At 47.5% G+C, this 24,938-nt stretch overlaps 1 protein-coding gene across 1 annotated transcript in view; it reads left to right on the top strand.

The window, feature by feature from the left end:
* The window catches only part of LOC139275516 (ubiquitin-associated and SH3 domain-containing protein A-like), a 156,540-nt gene that overhangs the window by 12,488 nt on the left and 119,114 nt on the right, over positions 1 to 24,938 (top strand). The window contains exon 3 of the mRNA XM_070892687.1: positions 17,757 to 17,943. Within this exon, the coding sequence (XP_070748788.1) occupies positions 17,757 to 17,943 (187 nt within the window). The remainder of the gene's footprint in view (positions 1 to 17,756; positions 17,944 to 24,938) is intronic.

Here is a 24,938-nt window from a genome sequence, read left to right as displayed (position 1 = left end):
ACATTTATCCACATTATACTGCATCTGCCATGTATTTGCCCACTCGCCTAACCTGTCCAAAGCACCCTGCAGCCTCTTAGCATCCTCCTCACAGCTCACACCGCGACCCAGTTTAGTGTCATCTGCAAACTTGGAGATATTACACTCAATTCCATCATCCAGATCATTAATATACATTGTAAAGAGCTGGGGTCCCAGCACTGAGCCCTGCGGCACTCCACTAGTAACTGCCTGCCATTCTGAGACCCGTTAATCCCGACTCTCTGCTTCCTGTCTGCCAACCAGTTTTCTATCCACGTCAGTACATTACCCCCAATACCATGTGCTTTGATTTTGCACACCAATCTCTTGTGTGGGACCTTGTCAAAAGCCTTTTGAAAGTCCAAATACACCACATCCACTGGTACTCCCCTGTCCACTCTACTAGTTACATCCTCAAAAAATTCTGGAAGATTTGTCAAGCATGATTTCCCTTTCATAAATCCATGCTGATTTGGACCAATCCTATCACTGCTTTCCAAATGCACTGCTATTTGATCCTTAATGATTGATTCCAACATCTTCCCCACTACTGATGTCAGGCTAACCGGTCTACAATTACCCGTTTTCTCTCTCCCTCCTTTTTTAAAAAGTGGTGTTACATTAGCAACCCTCCAGTCCATAGGAACTGATCCAGAGTTGATAGACTGTTGGAAAATGATCACCAATGCATCCACTATTTCTAGGGCCACTTCCTTAAGTACTCTGGGATGTAGTCTATCAGGCCCTGGGGATTTATCGGCCTTCAATCCCGTCAATTTCCCAAACACAATTTCCCGCCTAATAAGGATATCCTTCAGTTCCTCCTTCTCACTGGACCTTCGGACCCCAAGTACATCGGGAAGGTTATTTGTCTCTTTCTTTGTGAAGACCGAACCAAAGTACTTGTTCAATTGGTCTGCCATTTCTTTGTTCCCCATTATAAATTCACCTGAATCCGACTGCAAGGGACCAACGTTTGTCTTCACCATAAAGCATCCCTGTAATGTCCAACCCATTCCTTTCCCACTCATCACCATTGCGAGAAGCGGGGGCTGGAGGGGGGTGGTGGTTACAGTTATGTCTCACCATTCACTGCAACTCACTAAGTCACTTCCAAAGTACACACAAATCAAGAACACAAAATTTTGAAAAGAAAGGTTTCAATATTTGACAGCACATTAACAGAACCTTTACATGAACACTGCATAAAACATCCAAGTGCCTCCCCTCATGTGTTGTTAGTTGGTTTGAGGGCGAGTGTGAGGGATGGCTGGTGAGATGGAGATGTGATAATATAGACAGAGATGGGTGGAGGTGCAAGGTAAGTTAGTGTGAGTAAGGATGTGCAGGGGTAGGGTAGGAAAGGCAGAGTGATGGGGATGTGATGAGAGAGCAGGTTGAGGTTGAGTGTGGCTTTGTACTAACGTTTCCTGATCTACTGAGATCATTGCAATGTTTGCGGCACTGCACCCAGGTCGTCCTGACCACATCCTTGCTTGTGCCCTGCTGTGCAATGTGTGATCAGGCTGTGTTTATCTCTTGGGGAGGTCTCTTCTGCCCATGGGTGCTGTGACTCCCTCCATAACCATAAGTCCTGGGAGAGCCTGGATGCAGCCCTGCCCCTCTGTGCCGCAATGGTCAGTGTTTGCAGCACCTCAATGCTGTAGAACACTGGCAGCACAACTGTCAAAGTAAATTTGCCCATGGGCCCTTTAAGGAAATTGTCTGATGGTGCGTCATCAAATATATCACAAGACCCGCTTTCTCTAATTGGCTGGAAATGTGCTGGGCAGGCTTAACAAGCCCTATCAATGGAAGGTTATTTCACAGAGTGGGATGGAGCCAGCACAGATGCACCGGTGAGCATGGTCCCAGTCTCGGTGTTTCCTGTATCAGGACACCGATATTTCTCCCAACACCAACATTTCATAGTTTCTCACCATTAAAAAATATTCTGTTTTTCTATTCTTCCCATCAAAGTGAATGACCTCACATTTCCTCACATTATGATCCATCTGCCACCTTACTGCCCACTCACTAAGTCTATCGATATCCCTTTGCAGACGCTTTCTGTTCTCCTCACGGTTTGCTGTCCCACCTAGCTTTGTATCGTCAGCAAACTTGAATACATTACACTCAGTCCCCTCATCGAGGTCATTAATATAGATTGTAAATAGCTGAGGCCCCAGCACTGATCCTTGCGGCATCCCACCAGTTACAGACTGCCAACCTGAAAGAGACCCGTTTATCCCTACTCTCTGTTTGCTGTCCATTAACCAATCCTCTATCCATGCGAATATATTAGCCCCAACCCCATGTGCCCCTATCTTGTGTAATACCTATTGTATTCCTAACACAGATGAGACAGCACACAGGGAGGTTAAAGTAATAGTGACCTCAGTCTTTATTAAGACACTTCAGAGTGAGGAACAGGCCTTAGGGGCCGGCTTATATACAGTGCTCCCCCACCAAAGTCAAAGTGAAAACTATTTACAAGGTGAGGTGGTCGGGAGCCTTTCTTTCCCTGGTGGACCGCCTCAGTACAAATGTCTGTTCTGGTGTGTTGGCTGTGCCCCCACTGGGCTGGTGTGTTGTTGGCCCTGCAAGGCTGCTGGGTGAGCCTGGCCTTGCTGGGCTGTTGGATGTGATGGGTTCGATTTCCTGGTCCGGGGTGGTGTCGTTGATCCTTTGGGTGTGTGGTGTGGGCTCGAAAAAGGTGGTGTCTGCTGTGGGATGTTCAGGGCAGTCTGAGAACCGCAGCCTCGTTTGGTCCAGGTGCTTTCTGCAAATTTGTCCATTGTCTAGTTTGACTACAAACACCCTACTCCCTTCTTTATCTATCACCATGCCCGCGATCCACTTGGGACCATGTCCATAGTTTAGCACATGCACAGGGTCATTCAGATCAATTTCCCGTGACACAGTGGCGCGACCATCGTTTACATTTTGTTGCTGCCGCCTGCTCTCTACCTGATCATGCAGATTGGGGTGAACCAGCGAGAGTCTGGTTATAAGTGTCCTTTTCATGTGTGGCTCAGCCGGGGGCACCCATGTGAGCGAGTGGGGTCTCGTGCAGTAGCTGAGCAGTACTCGGGACAGGCGGGTTTGGAGTGACCCTTCTGTGACTCGTTTAAGGCTCTGTTTGATGGTTTGTACTGCCCGCTCTGCCTGCCCATTGGAGGCTGGTTTAAATGGGGCCGAGGTGACATGTTTGATCCCATTGCGGATCATGAATTCTTTAAATTCGGCACTGGTGAAACATGGCCCGTTGTCACTGACCAGTATGTCAGGCAGGCCGTGGGTGGCAAACATGGCCCTCAGGCTTTCAATGGCGGTGGTGGTGCTTCCCGACATTATTTCACATTCAATCCATTTTGAAAAAGCATCCACCACCACCAGGAACATTTTACCGAGAAACGGGCCCGCATAGTCGACATGGATCCTCGACCATGGTCTGGAGGACCAGGACCACAAACTTAGTGGTGCCTCTCTGGGCGCGTTGTTCAACTGAGCACACACGCTGCATTGCTGTACACAGGACTCTAAGTCAGAGTCGATACCAGGCCACCACACGTGGGATCTGGCTATCGCTTTCATCATTACTATACCCGGGTGTGTGCTGTGGAGATCCGAGATGAACGTCTCCCTGCCCTTTTTGGGTAGCACTACGTGGTTACCCCACAACAGGCAGTCTGCCTGAATGGACAGCTCGTCCTTTCGCCGCTGGAACAGCTTGATTAGCTCTTGCATTTCAACGGGGATGCTGGCCCAGATCCCATGCAGTACACGGTTTTTTTACTAGGGACAGCAGAGGATCTTGGCTGGTCCAAGTCCTAACTTGGTGGGCCGTGACAGGTGATTTATCATTTTCAAACTCTTCCATTACCATCAACAAGTCTGTGGGCTGCGCCACCATCAACAAGTTTGCAGGCTGCGCCATTTCCACCCCCGTGGTGGGCAATGGTAGCCGACTGAGAGCATCTGCACAGTTTTCGGTGCCTGGCCTTTGGCGGATGGTATAGTTATACGTTGATAGCGCGAGTGCCCACCTTTTTATGCGGGCTGAGGCATTCGTATTTATCCCCTTGTTTTCAGCGAACAGGGATGTGAGGGGCTTGTGATCGGTTTCCAGCTCAAATTTGAGGCCAAACAGGTACAGATACATTTTCTTTACTCTGAACACACACGCTAATGCCTCTTTGTCAATCATGCTGCAGGCCCTCTCGGCCTTAGACAAGCTCCTGGAGCCATAGGCGACAGGTTGCAACTTCCCCGCAACGTTAGCTTGTTGTAATACACTCCCGACTCCGTACGACGATGCATCACATGGTAGCACAAGTCTTTTACACGGGTTATACAATACAAGCAGCTTGTTGGAGGATAAAATGTTTCTGGCTTTCTCAAAAGCAATTACTTAGTTCTTTTCCCCATACCCAGTTCTCACCTTTACACAATAACACATGTAGAGGCTCTAAGAGGGTGCTTAACCCCGGTAGGAAGTTACCAAAATAGCTGAGGTCCCAGGAACGACCGCAGCTCCGTGACGTTCTGTGGCCTGGGTGCGTTTCTGATAGCCTCTGTCTTGGCACCTGCGGGCCAAATGCCGCCCGCCGCGATCTTTCTCCCCAAAAATTCCACTTCTGTTGCCATGAAGACGCATTTCGACCTCTTCAGCCGCAGCCCGATGTGATCTAGTCACTGGAGGACCTCCAGATTTTCTAGGTGCTCGACGGTGTCCCAGCCCGTGACCAATATGTCGTCCTGAAAAACCACCGTGCGTGGTACCGACTTGAGTCGGCTCTCCATGTTTCTCTGGAAGATCGCTGCAGCCGACCGAATTCCAAACGGGCATCTGTTGTGTATGAACAGTCCCTTGTGCTTGTTGATGCAGGTGAGGCCCTTCAAAGACTCCTCCAGCTCCTGCATCATGTGGCCCGAAGTCAGGTCGAGCTTGGTGAACGTCTTGCCTCCTGCCAGCGTCGCAAATAGTTCGTCTGCCTTAGGTAGCGGGTATTGGTCATGTAGCAAGAAACGATTAATAGTTACTTTATAATCGCCGCAAATCCTGACCATGCCATCACTTTTGAGTACTGGAACAATCGGTCTGGCCCACTCGCTGAATTCTACTAGGGAGCTGATGCCTTCACGTTGCAGCCCGTCCAGCTCAATTTCCACTCTCTCCCTCATCTTGTGAGGTATCGCTCGCGCCTTGTGGTGAATGGGTCGTGCCTCTGGGACCAAGTGGATCCGCACCTTCGCCCTGGAAAAGTTTCCAATGCCTGGCTCAAAAAGGGAAGGAAATTTGTTAAGAATCTGGGTACATGAGGCCTCATCGACATGTGATAGCGCTCGGATGTCATCCCAGTTCCAGCGAATTTTGGCCAGCCAGCTCCTTCCAAGCAGTGTGGGGCCATCGCCCGGGACAATCCAGAGAGGCAGTTCATGCACCGTGCCCTCGTAGGTGACCTTGACCATGGTGCTGCCCAGGACAGTGATGAGCTCTTTGGTGTACGTTCGCAGTTTCGTGTGGATGGGACTCAGGGCTGGTCTGAGTGCCTTGTTGCACCAAAGTCTCTCAAACATATTTTTACTCATGATGGATTGGCTCGTGCCAGTGTCCAGTTCCATGGCTACGAGTAAGCCATTCAATTTTACATTTAGCATTACAACTGGCTATTTCGTCGAAAATGTGTGCACCCCTTGTACTTCAGCATCTGCCTCCTCTCTCTGAGGCTCGAAATTGCTTTGATCCACCATGGACCGATCTTCCTCTGCCACGTGGTGGTTAGCAGGTTTTGCAGAACTTGCAGCTCATCTGCAAGCTCGTTGGAGGTGCCCCATTGTTCCACAGCTCTTGCAAACATACCCTTTGAAGTGGCATGAATAGGCTGAATGGAAGCCTCCACAATGCCAACAAGGTGTGAATTGCCTTGCATTCATCCTTTGTTGTGGACTCTGAGTCATCTGGGTCACCTGAGGCCTGCTGGCAGTTGCAGACCCGTGGTTTCTGCCCTGTACATTTCTGCTCGCAAACACAGTTCCAGTTAATTTATGAACATTGCTAGCACTTGTGTGCTGAGAGATTTGTTTGGTGTTATCACTGGTGGACATAAACGCCTGTGCTATCGCAATGGCCTTACTGAGGATCGGTATCTCTACAGTCAAGAGTTTCCGTAGGATGGTCTCGTGGCCAATGCCCAGTACAAAAAAGTCTATGAGCATCTGCTCCGGTAGCCATCAAACTCACATTGTCCTGCAAGTCGCCTTAGCTCGGCGACGTAGCTCGCCACTTCCTGACCTTTACATCACTGGCACGTATAGAACCGATACCTCGCCATCAGCACGCTCTCCCTCGGGTTAAGATACTCCAGAACCAGTGTACACAGCTCCTCATACGACTTATCTGTGGGTTTCACCGGAGCCAGAAGGTTCTTCATGAGGCTGTAGGTCGGTGTCCCGCAGACTGTGAGGAGGACCGCTCTCCTTTTTGCAGCGCTTCCTTCTCTGTCCAGCTCGTTGGCTACAAAGTATTGGTCTAGCCATTTGACATAGGCTTCCCTCACCCTCAGAGAACTTCTCCAGGATGCCCACAGTTTGCTGCATCTTTGCGTTGGATTCGTATCCTCGTCGCCAGTTATTGTGTTCCTAACACAGATGAGACTGCACACAGGAAGGTTAAAGTAACAGTGACCTCAGTCTTTAATAAGACAAATATGTAAAGAGAAAAAGGTTAGTGAAGACAAACGTAGGTCCCTTGCAGTCGGATTCAGGTGAATTTATAATGGGGAACAAAGAAATGGCAGACCAATTGAACAAATACTTTGGTTCTGTCTTCACGAAGGAAGACACAAATAACCTTCTGAATGTACTAGGGGACAGTGGGTCTAGTGAGAAGGAGGAACTGAAGGATACCTTATAAAGCGGGAAATTGTGTTAGGGAAAATGATGCGATTGAAGGCCGATAAATCCCCGGGGCCTGATAGTCTGCATCCCAGAGTACTTAAGGAAGTAGCCCTAGAAATAGTGGATGCATTGGTGATCATTTTCCAACAGTCTATCGACTCTGGATCAGTTCCTCAGGACTGGAGGGTAGCTAATGTAACACCACTTTTTAAAAAAGGAGGGAAAGAGTAATTATAGACCAGTTAGCCTGACATCAGTCGTGGGGAAAATGTTGGAATCAATTATTAAGGATGAAATAGCAGCGCATTTGGAAAGCAGTGACAGGATCAGTCCAAGTTAGCATGGATTTATGAAAAGAAAATCATGCTTGATGAATCTTCTGGAATTTTTTGAGGATGTAACTCGCAGAGTGGACAAGGGAGAACCAGTGGATGTGGTGTATTTGGACATTCAAAAGGCTTTTGACAAGGTCCCGCACAAAAGATTGGTGTGCAAAATTAAAGCACATGGTATTGGGGTTAATGTACTGACGTGGATAGAGAATTGGTTGGCAGACAGGAAGCAGAGAATCGGGATAAACGGTCCTTTTCAGAATGGCAGGCAGTAACTAGTGGAGTGCCACAGGACTCAGTGCTGGGACCCCAGCTCTTTACAATATACAGTAACAATTTAGATGAAGGAATTGAATGTAACATCTCCAAATTTGCAGATGACACTAAACTGGGTGGCGGTGTGCGCTGTGAGGAGGACGCTAAGAGGCTGCAGGGTGATTTGGACAGGTTAGGTGAGTGGGCAAATGCATGGCAGATGCAGTATAATGTGGATAAATGTGAGGTTATCCATTTTGGGAGCAAAAACACGAAGACAGATTATTATCTGAATGGCGGCAGATTAGGAAAAGGGGAGGTGCAATGAGACCTGGGTTTCAGTCATTGAAAGTTGGCATGCAGGTACAGCAGGCGGTGAAGAAGGCAAATGGTATGTTGGCCGTCATAGCTAGGGGATTTGAGTATAGGAGCAGGAAGGTCTTACTGCAGTTGTAAGGGCCTTGGTGAGACCTCACCTGGAATATTGTGTTCAGTTTTGGTCTCCTAATCTGAGGAAGGACGTTCTTGCTATTGAGGGAGTGCAGTGAAGGTTCACCAGATTGATTCCCGGGATGGCAGGACTGACATATGAGGAGAGATTGGATCAACTGGGCCTTTATTCACTGGTGTTTAGAAGGATGAGAGGGGATCTCATAGAAACGCATAAGATTCTGACGGGACTGGACAGATTAGATGCGGGAAGAATGTTCCCGATGTTGGGGAAGTCCAGAACCAAGGAACATAGTCTAAGGATAAGGGGTAGGTCATTTAGGACTGAGATGAGGAGAAACTTTTTCACTCTGAGAGTTGTGAACCTGTGGAATTCCCTGCCGCAGAGAGTTGTTGAGACCAGTTCATTGGATATATTCAAGAGGGAGTTAGATATGGCCCTTACGACTAAAGAGATCAAGGGGTATGGAGAGAAAGCAGGAAAGGGGTACTGAGGGAATGATCAGCCATGATCTTATTGAATGGTGGTGCAGGCTCGAAGGGCCGAATGGCCGACTCCTGCACCTATTTTCTATGTTTCTATGTTTCCAATGTGGAGGGCCCAGGTGACAATGTGGAGGGCCCAGGTGACAATGTGGAGGGCCCAGGTGACAATGTGGAGGGCCCAGGTGACAATGTGGAGGGTCCAGGTGACAATGTGGAGGGCCCAGATGACAATGTGGAGGGCCCAGGTGACAATGTGGAGGGCCCAGGTGACAATGTGGAGGGCCCAGGTGACAATGTGGAGGGTCCAGGTGACAATGTGGAGGGCCCAGGTGACAATGTGGAGGGTCCAGGTGACAATGTGGAGGGCCCAGGTGACAATGTGGAGGGCCCAGGTGACAATGTGGAGGGCCCAGGTGACAATGTGGAGGGCCCAGGTGACAATGTGGAGGGTCCAGTGAGCACTGTGTAGGGTCCAGGTGACAATGAGGAGGGTCCAGTGAGCACTGTGTAGGGTCCAGGTGACAATGAGGAGGGTCCAGTGAGCACTGTGTAGGGTCTAGGTGACAATGAGGAGGGTCCAGTGAGCACTGTGTAGGGTCCAGGTGACAATGAGGAGGGTCCAGTGAGCACTGTGTAGGGTCTAGGTGACAATGAGGAGGGTCCAGTGAGCACTGTGTAGGGTCCAGGTGACAATATGCAGGGTCCAGGTAACAATGTGGAGGGTCCAGGTAACAATGTGGAGGGCCCAGGTGACAATGTGGAGGGCCCAGGTGACAATGTGGAGCGTCCAGGTGACAATGTGCAGGGCCCAGGTGACAATGAGGAGGGTCCAGTGAGCACTGTGTAGGGTCCAGGTGACAATGTGGAGGGTCCAGTGAGCACTGTGGAGGGCCCAGGTGACAATGTGGAGGGTCCAGTGAGCACTGTGTAGGGTCCAGGTGACAATGTGGAGGGTCCAGTGAGCACTGTGTAGGGTCCAGGTGACAATGTGGAGGGTCCAGTGAGCACTGTGGAGGGCCCAGGTGACAATGTGGAGGGTCCAGTGAGCACTGTGTAGGGTCCAGGTGACAATGTGGAGGGTCCAGTGAGCACTGTGTAGGGTCCAGGTGACAATGTGGAGGGTCCAGTGAGCACTGTGGAGGGCCCAGGTGACAATGTGGAGGGTCCAGTGAGCACTGTGTAGGGTCCAGGTGACAATGAGGAGGGGGAGGCAATGAGGGGGGCCCGACTTCGGGCTCTTCCGAGGCTGGTGTGGGGTTTGGAGTGGGAATGGCAGTTGATTTTGTCACTGGACGCGGGGTCTGGGTGTGTTCCCTTATTGCAGCAGTTAACTCCAACATGCCGTCCCTCATGTGCCCCGACAGTGTCTCATCGACCTCCAACATTCCCTCCCTCATGGTCACTGACATGGTTTCAGCTGACTGAGATATTCCCTCCCTCGTGGTCCTGGACATTGTTCCCATTTCTTGTGAGATTGCTGTTACTTCTCCCGACAGTCCCGCTACCTCATCACCCACCCCACTGATGGTGTCCAGGAGTGATCGCGTAAGGTCAATGCTCTCCGCACTCATTGCCATCATCTGAAGCACATCTGTTAGATCCTGCACCTCAGGAGAGTGCAGTCGAGCTCTCCTTCCCCTCTTCACCCTGGGTGTGGCTCGCACCCCACCACTGGGACCTGCAGCCTGGGACGGTGGGGCCCTGGGTGTGCCTCGCTGCACCCCACCACTGGGACCTGCAGCCTGGGACGGTGGGGCCCTGGGTGTGCCTCGCTGCACTCCACCACTGGGAACCACAGCCTCAGGCGGTGGGAAACATGGAATGTCCCACCAACACTCAAACTACTAGTCATGGAAGGGGCTGGCACCTGCACCTCTTCCAAAGTCAGTAAAACAGTGGGGGCTTCATCCATCTCCATCCCCTCCCCCTTACCTCATGCTCTTGGTTTGGACGGTGGGATTGGACGATGTTCTTGTCTTCAGGCTTGTCCGCGTCTGAATCTTCTTCTGCTTCGTCAAGGTTGGCCTCAAGTTCTGCAAAATATAACAGAACAGACAAATGGTTAGCAGCAGAGGAAGAGGCAGGGTGGCATGAGTAGGCTCACACAGTGCAGGCAGCAGGCTGATTTAAAGGACCACGATGAATGATAGCATATTGCATCAACCGAAGGGTAGCTGACGGAGACATTCCCATGAACTGAAGCATGGCTAGCCTGGGCAGTACTTAACATTTAGCAAGGCCAGCCTGTGGAATTTGCAGGACTTACCCTCTCCCTCGAGTGCGGGCCCAACTTGTCTTTTTTTGAGGGAGCAGTTCTACAACTATTTTTGGAGAAGTCAAAAGCCCCCTGATTAAAGGGGAGGGACACACCAAAGACTTTCAGACAAATGCCCCCTTGTTTTTTTTTTTAGGGCACTAAAAATACAAATTATACAAGTGCCCCCTGGCTAAAAGAGGGGGGGGCACTAAAACGGGCAAATTAAACAAGTTAAACTTTAGACATTTACAATAAAATTAAAATTTGGTTGCCGGGGGTGACGATGCACTCCAGTCCCTCCGGCGCCCACCTCTCACGGAAGGCCGCGAGCGTACCGGTGGACACCGCGTGCTCCATCTCCAGGGACACCCTGGCTCGGATGTAACCGTGGAAGAGAGGCAGGCAGTCGGGCTGAACGACCCCCTCAACCACCCGCTGCCTGGACCGGCTGATGGCCCCCTTGGTCATGCCCAGGAGCAGTCCTACGAGGAGGGCCTCGGACCTACCCGCTCTCCTCCGCACAGGGTGCCCAAAGATCAGGAGCGTGGGACTGAAGTGCAGCCAGAATTTGAGGAGCAGCCCCTTCAAATATTGAAAGAGGGGCTGCAACCTCGCACACTCAATAGAAACATGGAACACGGACTCCTCCAGACCGCAGAAATTGCAGGTGGCCTGGGAGCCCGTGAACCGACTTAAAAACTGATTGCACAGGACTGCTCCGTGCACCACCCTCCAGGCCAATAAATAGTGGGAGGACTCCCGCGTAGAGTGCACTCCATTGGGGACCTCCGCCTCCTCCGGATGGCAAGATGGTGCGCCATGGCATGTCCGGACGGCAGACGAGGATGGCAAGTTAGAGAGTGTGCAAGAGTACAGGAATCCCCTCCACGCAGAACTGAAAGGCACGGAGGTGATTTCCCCGATGGGGCTCAAGTTGTCAGGCGCCGGCTCCCGAGGGAGGTTCCGGGGCTTAGCGTCAATGAGGAATTCCGTCCGGACGGAGGTCAGTTTGGACGGGATCTCCCCACGTGCTTGAGCCTCCTCGACACACCTAACGGAGTCAGGGCCCAGAGCTCTTTTTAGCGACTCGATGGCATCGGCCGCGTGCTGGATGTTGGCCTAGCTCAGTGGGCCATGCCAGCACATCTGGCACCATCCAGCCCGCTCCTTGCTTTTCTCCAGGCAAGACCCATCAAAGCAGCGACCCACTCTTCCAAAGGTGTCAGTGGGTGTAGATTTGCCTGGCCTCCTCCTGTTCGAGTTCCTTCCCTTTTATTATGAGCCACTTTCCTCTGCAAAGATGAAAATGCAACTTTTTAGAGAGTGTATCTTTCTGCTGGGTGGGACATATACAGATGGCCACATTTACAATTGCAATTCAAGTGAATAAATGAAAATATTACTTACACTAACTGCATGATCAAGGTTCTGCCACCACTTTTTACACTGGCCTCCAGACCTTGTGGTGGTCACCATTACGCAGTAATCTTCTGCAAGTTGGTGCCAGCATTTCTTCATTTCATTGGGTGGAACTTTTATGTGACCTCTTCTGGTGTCCAGCTCCTGCCATCTGGCCTCAGTTACAGTAACTAGTGCCTCCACTTCATCCTGTGAAACATTCTTGGTCCTTGCACCACATTGCAACTTGTATTGCTGCAGCTCTGATATTTCCAACGTTCTCACACAGCACTCCTTCTCACACACACAACTGGCTCTTCAAAAATGGTTGATTGCAGACCGGGAGCTGTACTGCGCATGCGCGCTCATTGGGATCATGGCAAAACCATCCTTTTTTTTCGCGCATGTGCAGAAGGTGTCGCATGGTTTTTCAGCGCAGATAGGAGGCTCCACCCCCCCCCGAGGCAACTGGAGTTGCGGCGCTAAATTTGAAAAATACATTGGGAAAACTTGGGACAAATATTTTTGCCGCATTTCTGGCCGAGAAAAACGGGTGTAACTCTGGCTATACGCCAGAAAACGGACTTAGGGAAAATTGAGCCCATTGTGTGGTACTTTACCAAACGCCTTTTGAAAGTCCATCTTAACAACATCAACCTCACTGCCCTCATCAATGGTCTCCGGCACTTCATCAAAGAACTCAGTGAAGCTCGTCAAGCACAATTTGCCTTTAGCCCGTACTTCTCCAAGTGCCAATTAACTTTGTCCCGGATTATTGTCTCTAAAAGTTCCCCCACCACCGTTAGGCTGACTGGCCTGTAGTTACCAGGTTTATCCATCTCCCCTTATTTAGGTGTAACATTTGCTATCCCTCAGTAATTTGTTAAACTCGAACACCGCCTCCCCGCCCCCCCCACCCCGCCCGCTCCACCCTCAACAGTCACAGGGTGGGGTGAGGGGTTGGGGGGCATGGGTCATTGAATATATTTAAGGTGGAGATAGACAGATTTGTGAGCAATAATGGAGTAAAGGATTATGGGGAGCGGGCAGGGAAGTGGAGCTGAGTCCATGATCGGGTCAGCCATGATCTTATTGAATGACGGAGCAGGCTCGAGAGGCCGTATGGCCTACTCCTGCTCCTATTTCTTATGTTGTTATGTTGTTAACCTGAGAGTAGTACAGAAGCTGCAGGCATAACATGACATCAGTTGTATATTATAATGAAATGCCGTTACAATACTTTGAATTAACACTGCTTTACACATTACTCACGTGATGCAAGGGAGGGTTCAGCACCACCACAGGTGGCAGAGCGAGAGTGGGCGCCCACAAGGGCCGCTGCATGCTCCTCGAGGTCGCTGAGCAGCTGTAGCTGAGCAGGGCCTCACCCACCCCACCCTGTGACTGTTGAGGGTGGGGGGGGAGGCGGTGTTAGAGTTAAAAAAATTACTGAGGGATAGCAAATGTTACACCCAAATAAGGGGAGAGGGATAAACCTGGTAACTACAGGCCAGTCAGCCTAACGGTTGTGGGGGAACTTTTAGAGACAATAATCCAGGACAAAGTTATTTGGCACTTGGAGAAGTACAGGCTAAAGGCAAATTGTGCTTGACGAGCTTCACTGAGTTCTTTGATGAAGTGCCGGGGACGATTGATGAGGGCAGTGAGGTTGATGTTGTTAATATGGACTTTCAAAAGGCGTTTGGTAAAGTACCACATAATGTTATGTGCTAATACAGTTTGTACCCACAATGCATGCATGATTATAACATCTACGTTCAGATAAAATATTTCATAAGATCATGTTTAGGACCTTATGCTTGACACAAAACAAGTCGACTACAATAAGAACATAAGAAATAGGAGCAGGAGTAGGCCATACGGCCCCTCGAGCCTGCTCCACCATTCAATAAGATCATGGCTGATCTGATCATGGACTCAGCTCCACTTCCCTGCCCACTCCACATAAGCCTGTATTCCTTTATTGTTTAAGAAACTGTCTGTTTCTGTCTTAAATTTATTTAATGTCCCAGCTTCCACAGCTCTCTGAGGCAGTGAATTCCACAGATTTACAACCCGCTAAGAGAAGAAATTCCTCCTCATCTCAGTTTTAAATGGGCGGCCCCTCATTCGAAGATCATATCCCCTAGTTCTAATCTCCCCCATCAGTGGAAACATCCTCTCTGCATCCACCTTGTCAAGCCCCCTCATAATCTTATACGTTTCGATAAGATCACCTCTCATTCTTCTGAATTCCAATGAGTAGAGGCCCAACCTCCTCAATCTTTCCTCATAAGTCAACCCCCTCATTTCCGGAATCAACCTAGTGAACCTTCGCTGAACTACCTCCAAAGCAAGTATATCCTTTCATAAATATGGAAACCAAAACTGCACACAGTATTCCAGGTGTGGCCTCACCAATACCCTGTACACCTGTAGCAAGACTTCCCTGCTTTTATACTCCATCCTCTTTGCGATAAAGGCCAAGATACCATTGGCCTTCCTGATCACTCGCTGTACCTGCATACTAACCTTTTTTGTTTCATGCACAAGTACCCCAGGTCCCGCTGTACTGCGGCACTTTGCAATCTTTCTCCATTTAAATAATAACTTGCTCTTTGATTTTTTTCTGCCAAAGTGCATGACCTCACACTTTCCAACATTATACTCCATCTGCCAATTTTTTGCCCACTCACTTAGCCTGTCTATGTCCTTTTGCAGATTTTTTGTATCCTCCTCACACATTGCTTTCCCTCCCATCTTTGTATCGTCAGCAAACTTGGCTACATTACACTCAGTCCCTTCTTCCAAGTTGTTAATATAGATTGTAAATAGTTGGGGTCCCAGCACTGATCCCTGTGGCACCCCACTAGTTACTGGTTGCCAACCCAAGAATGAACCATTTATCTTGATTCTCTGTTCTCTGTTAGTTAGCCAATCCTCTATCCATGTTAATATATTACCCCCAACCCCGTGAACTTTTATCTTGTGCAGTAACCTTTTATATGGCACCTTGTCAAATACCTTCTGGAAGTTCAAATACACCACATCTACTGGTTCCCCTTTATCCACCCTGTTCGTTACATCATCAAAGAATTCCAGCAAATTTGTCAAACATGACTTCCCCTTCATAAATCCATGCTGGATCTGCCTGACCGAATTTTGCTTTTCCAAATGTTCTGCTGCTGCTTCTTTAATAATGGTCCCTTCTTAATCATACTCCCTGTATTAAAATCTAAATCGTTGATATATACCACAAAAAGCAAGGGACCCAATACTGAGCCCTGCGGAACCCCACTGGAAACATCCTTCCAGTCACAAAAACATCCATCAATCATTACTCTTTGCTTCCTAACTCGAAGCCAATTTTGGATCCAACTTGCCACTCTGCCCTAGATCCCATGGGCTTTTACCTTCATGACCAGTCTGCCATGTGGGACCTTTAGCGGTAGGCCACTTAATAGTGTAGATGAACAAAGGGACCTTGGAGTGTTTGTCCACAGATCCCTGAAAGTAGCAGGCCAGGTGGATAAGGTGGTTAAGAAGGCATATGGAATGCTTGCCTTTATTGGCCGAGGCATAGAATATAAGAGCAGGGAGGTTATGCTTAAATTGTATAATACTTTGGTTTGGCCACAGCTGGAGTACTGTGTGCAGTTCTGGTCGCCGTATTATAGGAAGGACATGATTGCACTAGAGAGTGTGCAGAGGAGATTTACTAGGATGCTACCTGGAATGGAGAATCTTAGTTATGAGGACAGATTGGATAGGCTGGGCTTGTTCTCATTGGAACAGAGGAGGTTGAGAGGAGACCTCATTGAAGTGTACAAAATATTGAGGGACTTGGACGTAGTGGATAGTAAGGGTCGATTTCCATTGGTGGAGGAGTCTATTATGAGGGGGCATAGTTTTAAGGTGATTGGTGGAAGGTTTAGAGGGGATTTGAGGGGGGGCTTCTTTACGCAGAGGGGATCTGGAACTCGCTGCCTGGGTGGATGCAGAAACCCTCTCCACTTTTAAGAGATGGTTGGATGGGCACTTAAGGTGCAGTAACCTACAGGGTTACGGACCCAGAGCTGGTAATTGGGATTAGACTGGATGACCTTTTGTTGGTCGGCGCAGATATAATGGTAAGTACTACAGGGAATAGAATATGGCCAGGGTGATCTCTTGGACTAGTGTCGATTGCCTGGATGGGTCGGAGAGGAATTTTCCCAGATTTTTTCTGCCTAAATTGGCCTGGGTTTTTAATCTGGTTTTTGCCTCTCCCAGGAGATCACATGACTCCGGTTGGGGTGGAGTGTAGAATGTTTCAGTATCAAGGGTGTGGCAGTTGTGTGAGGCAGACTGGTTGGGCTGGGTGCTCTTTGCCTTTCCACCATTGTTCATAGGTTTATATGTAACCTTCAGGGCTGCTGACCAAGGGCCGTGCGGCTCTTTGTCGGTCGATGTGGACATGTTGGGCTGGAATGGCCACCCTCTGCGCTGTAAATTTCTATGTTTCTATATGGCCTCATTTGATGATCCCTCTAACATCTCATCCCTCCTCACAGCTGTAATAGTTTCTTCAATCAATACCGCGAACCCACACCCCTCCCTTTTTACCCTTACTCTGTACTGTCTAAAAATCCTGTATCCAGGAATATTGATCTGCCAAACCTGCCCCTCTTTCAGCCATGTTTCTGTAATGGCTATAAAGTCTTACTCCCAAGTGTCTACCTGTGCTCTTAGCTCATCCGCCTTATTCATTATACTCCTTGCATTAAAGTATATACCATTCAGCACAGGGAGACCTCCTTGCTTACTACTTACTAACCCTTATTTCCTCTGTCTTATAGATTCATTTTCTACATTCTTGCTATCCAAGTTTTGCTTTACTTCCTTCCCTATTGAATATGTTCTCAGGTTCCCATCCCCCTGCCAAGCTAGTTTGAACTCGCCCCAACTTCGATTTTTCTATCTTGGATCCATAGTGAATGACCTCGCACTTTCGCACCTTGATCTGCCAGTGTTGCCCACTCATTGAACCCATCAATGTCCCTCTATCACTTGCTCTCCGTCTACATGTACATCGCCACCTGACCTCGGACTCAATGCTCTCCAATGCCCTTTTTTGGCGCATTAGAAGAGTTACGCCTGGTTTTTTTGCGCCCGACTGTGCCAAAAAAAAGTTGAGAGTTTCCCCGTTTTATCTAGTGAATGTGGCCTGGTGAAAATCATACCTAAGTGAATTACACTGGCCCAGAAACTTTGGGGTAACTTGGAGATTTTCATTCACTCCAAAATAAACGGTGCACGCTAAAAAAACGGGGCAGATAATTGGGAAAATTGAGCCCAAAGTGTCAGCAGCAAACTTCAATACACAGCTCGCCATTCCTTCATCCAAGTTATTTATAAATATATTGACAAGCTGACCCACTAGTCCTCCTTGAATGCGGGCAGGTCAGGCCTCCATGTCTCGTGCAATTGTGGACATGCCCACTTGCCCCGTCGCACATTCCCTTCCCGACCCCCACTTGCAATTGGACCCCAGAGTTTACAGAAACATTCAGTCCTCGTTTGTTCGAGTGCGAGCTCTTCCATTGAGACTGTTCACTGCTATCCATTTGAAGGTTTCCCAGAATAGATTGATGAAGAATATTTCTTTTCAACAGGATATTTGCTCATCAGAATGACCCCACTCTAGACGATCTCATCCCACAAGAATATGTTCTGTACCTGTGTCCATCAGGTGCACTCTGGGACAAACTGCTAGCGTTCTGGACTGAAAGCCAGCAACGCTGTGGGAGGAACCGAGCCCATGATGTCTTCCCGCACGTTACTCTCTGCCAATTCTTCACAGTAAGTCAGCTTCTTTCCTCTTTAAGATAAGCAAATGTTTTAACATTGATGCTGTGATACATCAACAACTAATTGCCTTTATAGAGTCTTTAATGTTGAATAACCAACAAACGGTGAGTTTGCAATGAGCAATGCAATAGTTGGGCTGAATGGCCTTTGCCCTTTGTACTTTGCCCTTGGTGTGATACCGTGACATGCACACCGGTGTCAGCGAGGGCTCAGCAGGTACACTCTCTCTCCCACCTCTGAATCCACAGTTATGGCTTCAAGTCACACTCCACAGACTTGAGCACATAAATCTACGCCGACATTCCCAGTGCAGTGCTCAGGGAGTGCTGCACTGTTGCAGCTGCCATCTTTCAGATGAGATGTTGAACCGAGGCTTCGAATGCTCTCTCAGGTGGATGGAAAAGATCCCACAGCACTATTTGAAGAAGAGCAGAGAAGTTATCCCCGATGTCTTGGGCCAATACTTATCACTCAATCAACATTTCAAAAAACAGACTATCTGGTCATTATCACATTGCTGTTTGTGGGATCTTGCTGTGCACAAATCAGCTGCCACGTTTGCCACATTACAACAGTGACTACGCTCTAAAAGTACTTCATTAGCTGTAAAGTGCTTTGGGACGTCCGGTGCTCGTGAAAGATGCTATAGAATTGCAAGTCTGTCTTTCTTTTTACTAGTACAGTGACACTAATGGTGTGTTACACACTGCACCAGTAGTTACACTAATGGTGTGTTACACACTGCACCAGTAGTTACACTAATGGTGTGTTACACACTGCACCAGTACAGTTACACGAATGGTCTGTTACACAGTGCACCAGCAGTTACACTAATGGTGTGTTACACACTGCACCAGTACAGTTACACTAATGGCGTGTTAAACACGGCACCAGTAGTTACACTAATGGCGTGTTACACACTGCACATGGTGTATTACACACTGCACATGTACAGTTACACTAATGGTGTCTTACACACTGCACCAGTACAGTACACTAATGGTGTGTTACAAACTGCACCAGTAGATGCACTAATGGTGTATTACACAGTGCACAAGTAGTTACACTAATGGTGTGTTACACACTGCATCACTAGTTACATTAATGGTGTGTTAAACACTGCACCAGTAGTTACACTAATGGTGTGTTACACACTGCACCAGTACAGTTACACGAATGGTGTGTTACACACTGCACCAGTAGTTACACTAATGGCGTGTAACACACTGCACCAGTAGTTGCACTAATGGTGCGTTACATAATGCACCAGTAGTTACGCGAATGGTTTGTTACACACTGCACCAGTAGTTACACTAATGGTGTGTTGAACACTGCACCAATAGTTAAACCAATTGTGTTTTAACACATTGCACCAGTAGTTACACAAATGGCGTGTTACACACTGCACCAGTAGTTGCACTAATGGTGTATTACACATTGCACCAGTAGTTATGCTAATGGTGTGTTACACACTGCACCAGTAGTTACACGAATGGTGTGTTACACACTGCACCAGTAGTTACACTAAATTGCACCAGTAGTTACACGAATGGTGTATTGCACACTGCACCAGTAGTTACACTAATTGTGTGTTACACACTGCACCTGTACAGTTACACTAATGGTGTGTTACACACTGCACCTGTACAGTTACACTAATGATATGTTACACACTGCACCAGTAGTTATACTAAAGGTGTATTACACACTGCACCTGTACAGTTGCATTAATAGTGTAATACACACTGCACCTGTACAGTTACACGAATGGTGTGTTACACACTGCACCAATAGTTATACTAATGGTGTGTTACACACTGCACCAGAACAGCTACACTCATGGTGTGTTACACATTGCACGAGTACAGTTACACTAATGGTGTGTTACACACTGCACCAGTAGTTACACTAATGGTGTGTTACACACTGCATCAGTAGTTACAATAATGGTGTGTTACACACTGCACCAGTATATTTACACTAATGGTGTGTTACACACTGCACCAGTAGTTACACTAATGGTGTGTTACACACTGCACCAGTAGTGACACTAACGGTGTGTTGCACACTGCACCAGTAAAGTCATACTAATAGTGTGTTACACACTGCTCCAGTAGTTACACTAATGGTGTCTTATATACTGCACCAGTACAGTTACACTAATGGTGTGTTACACACTGCACCAGTAGTTGCACTAATGGTGTATTACACACTGCACCCGTACAGTTACACTAATGGTGTATTACACACTGCACCAGTAGTTGCACTAATGGTGTGTTACACATTAGACCAGTAGTTACACTAATGGTGTGTTACACATTGCACCAGTAGTTACACTAATGGTGTGTTACACACTGCACCAGTAGTTACACTAATGGTATGTTACACATTGCACCAGTAGTGACACTACTGGTGTGTTACACACCGCATCAGTACAGTTACACTAATGGTACGTTACACAATGCACCAGTAGTTACGCTAATGGTGTTGTACACACTGCACCAGTAGTTACACTAATGCTGTGTTATACATTGCACGAGTAGTTACACTAATGGTGTGTTACACACTACACAAGTAGTTACACTAATGGTGTGTTACACACTGCACCAGTAGTAACACTAATAGAAACATAGAAACATAGAAAATAGGTGCAGGAGTAGGCCATTCAGCCCTTCTAGCCTGCACCGCCATTCAATGAGTTCATGGCTGAACATGAAACTTCAGTACCCCCTTCCTGCTTTCTCGCCATAACCCTTGATCCCCCGAGTAGTAAGGACTTCATCTAACTCCCTTTTGAATATATTTAGTGAATTGGCCTCAACTACTTTCTGTGGTAGAGAATTCCACAGGTTCACCACTCTCTGGGTGAAGAAGTTTCTCCTCATCTCGGTCCTAAATGGCTTACCCCTTATCCTCAGACTGTGACCCCTGGTTCTGGACTTCCCCAACATTGGGAACATTCTTTCTGCATCTAACCTGTCTAAACCCGTCAGAATTTTAAACGTTTCTATGAGATCCCCTCTCATTCTTCTGAACTCCAGTGAATACAAGCCCAGTTGATCCAATCTTTCTTGATATGTCAGTCCCGCCATCCCGGGAATCAGTCTGGTGAACCTTCGCTGCACTCCCTCAATAGCAAGAATGTCCTTCCTCAAGTTAGGAGACCAAAACTGTACACAATACTCCAGGTGTGGCCTCACCAAGGCCCTGTACAACTGTAGCAACACCTCCCTGCCCCTGTATTCAAATCCCCTCGCTATGAAGGCCAACATGCCATTTGCTTTCTTAACCGCCTGCTGTACCTGCATGCCAACCTTCAATGACTGATGTACCATGACACCCAGGTCTCGTTGCACCTTCCCTTTTCCTAATCTGTCACCATTCAGATAATAGTCTGTCTCTCTGTTTTTACCACCAAAGTGGATAACCTCACATTTATCCACATTATACTTCATCTGCCATGCATTTGCCCACTCACCTAACCTATCCAAGTCACTCTGCAGCCTAATAGCATCCTCCTCGCAGCTCACACTGCCACCCAACTTAGTATCATCTGCAAATTTGGAGATACTGCATTTAATCCCCTCGTCTAAATCATTAATGTACAATGTAAACAGCTGGGGCCCCAGCACAGAACCTTGCGGCACTCCACTAGTCACTGCCTGCCATTCTGAAAAGTACCCGTTTACTCCTACTCTTTGCTTCCTGTCTGACAACCAGTTCTCAATCCACATCAGCACACTACCCCCAATCCCATGTGCTTTAACTTTGCACATTAATCTCTTGTGTGGGACCTTGTCGAAAGCCTTCTGAAAGTCCAAATATACCACATCAACTGGTTCTCCTTTGTCCACTTTACTGGAAACATCCTCAAAATGGTGTGTTACACACTGCACCAGTAGTTGCACTAATGGTGTATTGCACACTGCACCAGTAGTTGCACTAATGGCGTGTTACACACTGCACCAGTAATTACACTAATGGTGTATTACACACTGCACCAGTAGTTACACTAATGGCGTGTTACACACTGCACCAGTAGTAACACTCATGGCGTGTTACACACTGCACCAGTAGTTACACTAATGGTGTGTTATACATTGCACCAGTAGTGACACTAAATGGTGTGTTACACACTGCACCAGTAGTGAAACTAATGGTGTGTTACACACTGCACGAGTACAGTTGCACTAATGATGTGTTACACACCGCACCTGTAGTTACACTAATGGTGTAATACACACTGCACCAGTTTTACACGAATGGTGTGTTACACACTGCACCAGTAGTTACACTAATAGTGTGTTACACACTGCACCAGTAGTTACACTAATGGTGTGTTACACACTGCACCAGGAGTTACACTAATAGTGTGTTGCACATTGCACCAGTAGTTACACTAATGGTGTGTTACACACTGCACCAGTAGTTACACTAATAGTGTGTTACACACTGCTCCAGTAGTTACACTAATGGTGTGTTACACACTGCATCAGAAGTTACACGAATTGTGTGTTACACACTGCACCAGTACAGTCAAACTAATGGTGTGTTGCACACTGCACCAGCAATTACACTAATGGTGTGTTACACACTGTACCAGTATAGTTGCACTAATGGTGTGTTACACACTGCACCAGTACAGTGACACTAATGGTGTGTTACACACTGCACCAGTAGTTACACTAATGGCGGGTTACACACTGCACCAGTAGTTACACTAATGGTGTGTTACATACTGCACCACCAATTACACTAATGGTGTGTTACACACTGCACCAGTAGTTACACTAATGGTGTGTTACACACTGCACCTGTACAGTTGCACTAATGGTGTGTTACACACTGCACCAGTAGTTACACTAATAGTGTGTTACACACTGCACCAGTAGTTACACTAATGGTGTGTTACACACTGCACCAGGAGTTACACTAATAGTGTGTTGCACATTGCACCAGTAGTTACACTAATGGTGTGTTACACACTGCACCAGTAGTTACACTAATGGTGTGTTACACACTGCACCAGGACTGCAACACTAATGATGTGTTACACACTTACACCAGTAAAGTCACACTAACAGTGTGTTACACACTGCTCCAGTAGTTACACTAATGGTGTCTTATATACTGCACCAGTACAGTTACACTAATGGTGTGTTACACACTGCACCAGTAGTTGCATGAATGGTGTATTACACACTGCACCCGTACAGGTGCACTAATGGTGTATTACACACTGCACCAGTAGTTGCACTAATGGTGTGTTACACATTGCACCAGTAGTTACACTAATGGTGTGTTACACATTGCACCAGTTGTTACACTAATGGTGTGTTACACACTGCACCAGTAGTTACACTAATAGTGTGTTACACACTGCACCAGTAGTTACACTAATGGTATGTTACACATTGCACCAGTAGTGACACTATTGGTGTGTTACACACTGCACCAGTAGAGTTACACTAATGGTGTGTTACACACTGCACCAGTAGATGCACTAACGGTGTATTACACAGTGCACCAGTAGTTACACGAATGGTGTGTTACACGCTGCACCAGTAGTTACACTAATGGTGTGTTACACACTGCGCCAGTAGTTACACTAATAGTGTGTTACACACTGCACCAGCAATTACACTAATGGTGTGTTACACACTGTACCAGTACAGTTGCACTAATGGTGTGTTACACACTGCACCAGCAATTACACTAATGCTGTGCTACACACTGTACCAGTACAGTTGCACTAATGGTGTGTTACACACTGCAGCAGTACAGTGACACTAATGGTGTGTTACACACTGCACCAGTAGTTACACTAATGGCGCGTTACACACCGCACCAGTAGTTAAACAAATGGTGTGTTACACACTGCACCAGTACAGTTACACTAATGGTGTGTTACACATTGCACCAGTTGTACACTAATGGTGTGTTACACACTGCACCAGCAGTTACACTAATGGTGTGTTACACACTGTACCTGTACAGTTGCACTAATGGTGTGTTACACACTGCACCAGCAGTTACACTAATGGCGTGTTACACACTGCACCAGTACAGTTACACTAATGGTGTGTTACACACTGCATCAGTAGTTACACTAATGGTGTGTTACACACTGCACCAGTAGTTATCCTAATGATGTGTTACACACTGCATCAGAAATTACACTTATGGTGTGTTACACACTGCACCATTACAGTTCCACTAATGGTGTGTTACACATTGCACCAGTAGTTACACTAATGGCGTGTTACACACTGCACCAGTAGTTACACTAATGGCGTGTTACGCACTGCACCAGTAGTTACACGAACGGTGTGTTAAACACCGCACCAGTAGTTACACTAATGGTGTGTTACACACTGCACCAGTACAGTTACACTAATGGTGTGTTACACATTGCACCAGTAGTTACACTAATGGTGTGTTACACACTGCACCAGTAGTTACACTAATGGTGTGTTAAACACTGCACTAGTACAGTTACACTCATGGTGTGTTACACACTGCACCTGTACAGTTACACTAATGGTGTGTTACACACTGCACCAGTACAGTTACACTAATGGTGTATTAAACAGTGCACCAGTAGTTACACTAATGGGATGTTACACACTGCACCAGTAGTTACACAAATGGTGTGTTACACACTGCACCAGTAGTTACACTAATGGTCTGTTAAACACTGCACCAGTAGTTACACTAATGGTGTGTTACACAGTGCACCAGTAGTTACACTAATGGTGTGTTACACACTGTACCTGTACAGTTGCACTAATGGTGTGTTACACACTGCACCAGCAGTTACACTAATGGTGTGTTACACACTGCACCAGTACAGTTACACTAATGGTGTGTTACACACTGCATCAGTAGTTACACGAATGGTGTGTTACACACTGCACCAGTAGTTATCCTAATGATGTGTTACACACTGCATCAGAAATTACACTTATGGTGTGTTACACACTGCA

The sequence above is a fragment of the Pristiophorus japonicus genome, chromosome 11 (assembly GCF_044704955.1).
Source record: "Pristiophorus japonicus isolate sPriJap1 chromosome 11, sPriJap1.hap1, whole genome shotgun sequence".
Classification (NCBI taxonomy): domain Eukaryota; kingdom Metazoa; phylum Chordata; class Chondrichthyes; family Pristiophoridae; genus Pristiophorus; species Pristiophorus japonicus.
Note: the sequence above shows the minus strand (reverse complement) of the source record. Positions and strands in the feature narration are given on the sequence as shown.